This window comes from Toxotes jaculatrix, chromosome 10, assembly GCF_017976425.1.
Source record: "Toxotes jaculatrix isolate fToxJac2 chromosome 10, fToxJac2.pri, whole genome shotgun sequence".
Lineage (NCBI taxonomy): Eukaryota > Metazoa > Chordata > Actinopteri > Toxotidae > Toxotes > Toxotes jaculatrix.
In genome coordinates this window covers 8,504,000-8,507,930 of record NC_054403.1, presented here as the reverse complement: position 1 = coordinate 8,507,930, position 3,931 = coordinate 8,504,000, and the positions used below count along the sequence as shown (strand labels likewise).

General features: G+C 50.0%; 1 protein-coding gene across 1 annotated transcript; it reads right to left on the bottom strand.

Annotated features, from left to right (window-relative positions):
• Positions 1 to 319: 319 nt before the first annotated feature.
• LOC121188528 (POU domain, class 3, transcription factor 4-like) lies at positions 320 to 1,408 on the bottom strand. Its single transcript, XM_041048333.1, has one exon. The coding sequence runs from the start codon at positions 1,406 to 1,408 to the stop codon at positions 320 to 322; it is 1,089 nt and encodes a 362-aa protein (XP_040904267.1).
• Between the last annotated feature and the right edge of the window lie 2,523 nt (positions 1,409 to 3,931).

Genomic DNA, 3,931 nt, shown 5'->3' with positions numbered 1-3,931 from the left:
TATCCGAGATGTAGAAAATAATTTGGCGGGCTCCAAAAGTGATCTGAAATGAGACGTTTTGATATGCCGCTATAGAGTAATGCCCTCATGACAGTTAGAAAAACGACGAAGGCTGAACGGGTATCTCTGTTATTGTTATTGTCGTGTTTCAGTGCTGCAGGCATCTGGAGGAGTCTGTACCGGGACGGGCACGGCGCCTGGAAGGTGCCACCGCGCGCCCCGGCCGCTCGAGAGTCTGTACCGGGGTGGGGTGGGGGTGTGGGGGTGTGTGGGGGGGGGGGGGGGGGGGGGGGGGGGGGGATTCCTCCCGGTGCTTCGGTCAGAGATCATGACACGAGGAGGCGTCTCCTGCGCTCCCGCTGTGAGAATAGGGTCCCTCGTGCGGCGGCGGCTCTCCCGGCGGCGTCATGCGCTTCTCCTTCTGCCTCCGGTTGCAGAACCACACGCGCACAACCTCCTTCTCCAGCTGCAGCGTGTCCGCCAGCGAGGTGATCTCCTGCGCGGAGGGTTTGGGACACTTGAGAAAGTGCGTCTCCAGGACCCCCTTCACGCTGACCTCGATGGACGTCCTCTTCTTCCTCTTCCTCCCCTGAGCTGCTATCTTGTCTATACTGCTAGAGCTGCCTGTGGACGAGTCTGCCTCCTCCAGCCACTTGTTCAGCAGCGGCTTTAGTTTGCACATGTTTTTAAAGCTCAGCTGCAGAGCCTCGAACCTGCAGATGGTGGTTTGGGAAAAGACGTTACCGTACAGCGTGCCCAGAGCCAAACCCACGTCCGCCTGCGTAAAGCCCAGCTTGATCCTCCGCTGTTTGAACTGCTTGGCAAAGTGCTCCAGCTCGTCCGAAGTCGGCGTCTCCTCGTCGGAGTGGTCGTGGCAGTGGTGCCCTCCGAGGTCGCTGTGCTCGGGGCTGAGTGTGTCCCTGAGGCCCGGGTGCATGCCTTGGCCCTGCGGGTTGGGTGGCGGCGTGAGCCCACCGTGGTCCAGCATGCCGTTGACAGTGAAGCCCGTCTGGGAGTAGATGTTGATCTGCTGCCCGCTGGTGATGGAGGAGTTGTGGGACACCGGAGTTCCCCAAGCTCCCGGGTGGTTGCCATGGTTGTTGTGATGAGGGGAGTGATGCGCTACGTGCGGGGAGCGGTGATGGATGATGCCGAGCTGCAGGTCCTCTCGTCCTGGTTTGACGTCCTGCTGCTCCATGGAGGCCGACCAGGGGCTGCCCTCCGACAGGCTGCTCGCCCACTGGTGCCCGAGGGGGTGTCCGTTGCTCTGGACGCTCTGCAGGTAGTCACTCTGGAGGAGTTTCTGGTGTCCTCTGTAGGGGCTAGCAGGCTGCATGGCCTGGCTGTCCGGGTGGATCATGGGACTGGAGCTGAGCAGGGTGTAGGGGCTGGAGGCAGCTGTGGCCATGCTGGCTGCTGAACCCCACTAGTGCTACTGAAGGGAGGGAGCAGCTCAGCCTCTGACATCTCCCTCTCTCTGGAGTCTCGGCAGCAGCCTAACACTGACTGACAGCCTCCACCACCACTCACAGACCGACGGAGACTCAGTGACGACGCGTTTCCACCAATGACGGCGCAGATACCCGAACCGCCGCCTCTGGAAGCAGAGCTGCGGCAAGGAAAGGGTTACGGGCAGTCGAACCGGAAGTGAGTCGGAGTGCTGGTCCAGTGGATCTGGCTGTGGAACGATGTGCGCGTGGAGCGCAGTTCCTGTTTATTAATTAAAGTTTCCAACTGATTTACGCACGAGTTTATTGCTGCTCCTGTCACCCTTGAGCGCTTGCGAAGGAGGAGATTAAAGCGCAATGGCATTTGTTAGACGTGCCAGCACTTAATTTAGAAGGATACAATCAAACCAAGAGCAGTTCTCACTGCTAATGATTAACTTTTAGAGAATAGTTGTTCATGTGCCCAGAGAACGAAACCTCTCAAGATAGTGTTAAAGCAAAGGTGTTTTACGCACGGGCCATTATCCAAATCCATTTTAGTCAGACAGAGACAGAGATAGCGCGTGTCATGGGCCCATAATTCCAATTTCGGTCTTTTAAATAAGATTTTGGCCAAACTCACACTTTTTGCTTCCCACACCGGGGACACGTGCACTCACTGGACATGTTTACAACCCGAAACCTCATCATTTTTACATTTTCTCCAAGTGATCAAATGTGTCCACACGCACAACACAGTCATACTTCCAGTGTGGAAGAATCTCATCAGGTCCTCTCATCAGAGTTGAAAAAGATCTATCTGCATATCTGAGAGCAAACTTAGCTGCGTAATTATATTTGCCATTAGCAGACTGCGTCCCAGTCTCCTTATTGGTTTGAAATTCCATTAAATATATTGCTGGAGCTCTCAGGTTAAGCTTGATTTAAATTTGCATACATTTTCATACATTTAGGAGAAATAAAAGAAGGGTGCAGCCACCAGTAAGTCATTAAAGAGCGCTGAGCCGAGGAGCTGGCTGTGGAGACAGAGGCAGAGAGGAGGCCGGAGCAGGTGAGCTGACCGCGGGCTGGATGTGTGGACAGGGCCGCTGGAGGGTGGACGGACGGGGCTTCGGTAACCGGAGGAATGACGGAGAGAGGGAAAGGTGATGACAGGACAGTCTTTGCTCTGAAGCCTCACGTACGGTAGCCTGTAGGCCTGTAGTTAGAAGTGGACTATACCATCATCTTTATGTTTGTTGTTTTGTTCTACTTCTAACTCCAGTGTTGTGCTGTGTGTCAGTTCTTCATGTAGTCTTCTCTTCGAAACTTCATTTAAAAGTGGTTGAGTATTTGATATGAATGGCAGTGTTGTTCCAGTGCCCCAGTTTGCTGAGGACTGGTTTGCTTCGTTTGAGTCGTTATGGGGTGAAATTATGCAGAATTACATGCAAAAAGAAAGAAAGAAAGAAGGAAAGAAAAATCGCAGAATAGTGGTAGCAGTGGTATTTCACCACAGTTCCTGCATTTTCAGAGGTGTCATATGAAATGACAAGTCAAAGCGAATTGACAGTGAAGGAAGAATTTTCCCACTTAAAGAAAAATGTACCCTACAAACTAAATCAATTCTATCTGAGCATGTAAACAAAAAAACTGAGCTTGTAAAATTTGCTCAGCTGATTCCACGCTCACATTCAAAAGGAGTAAAAAATTAAATAAAAAAATAAAAAAAATATGACAGCCTAAATATTTTTTCTGTCTTATGACAAAATTAAAGTCTGCATTTTTGTGGAGCATGGAGCAGACAGGAGAGCGACTTGGAGAGGGGGTTGTATTGCTCTCGATAGTCTAAGTTTCTAAGTGTAACAGATGCTTCTCTAGAAACGCTCCTTGTGCTGATTCCTTTTATTCACATCAACATTTTTCTGCCGTCGAGCGCGTTTCCATAGCGAGGCGAATAAAAGGCAAATCCCCGCTCCGCGCCTCCAATAAAGAGCCCATTCACAGATAACCCGAGCCAGCCCTGCTACACTTACACCATTCAGCTCTGCAGGCTCTCTCTACCAAGGTGCACATTACTGCTAAATAACACAAACTAATGAGTCATAATTTCTTGAATCTTGTCTTTATGAAATGCCTCGTTTACGGTTGTTTATCGTGTTTGTTTGGCGGCTTGTTTGTGTTTATTTAGCGGCTTTGAGTGAATCTTATGGCGATTATCTTCTGACAGACAATTTTGATGAAGGCAGAGGAGTAAATAAAAATATGGGCAAACTGTGACCTCATTTAGGTGATCTTCATTAGGTAAACTCAAGTCTGTTATATTTCGGGGCAAACTATTTATTTGCATTGTCTTTTGCTCGTGAAACAGCAGATCTGTCTCTGGGCCTGTAACTTAACGACTGTATTTATACTGTGATGAATTTACCTGCCAAAGATTTATTCAGAGACATTAGGATCCGGATTAATTGTTTTCCCGAAAATTAATTTTTTTTAAAAAGCTG

Excerpts from the sequence above, each read along its gene's own strand:
- LOC121188528 (XM_041048333.1), bottom strand. The coding sequence starts at position 1,408 with ATGGCCACAGCTGCCTCCAGCCCCTACACCCTGCTCAGCTCCAGTCCC.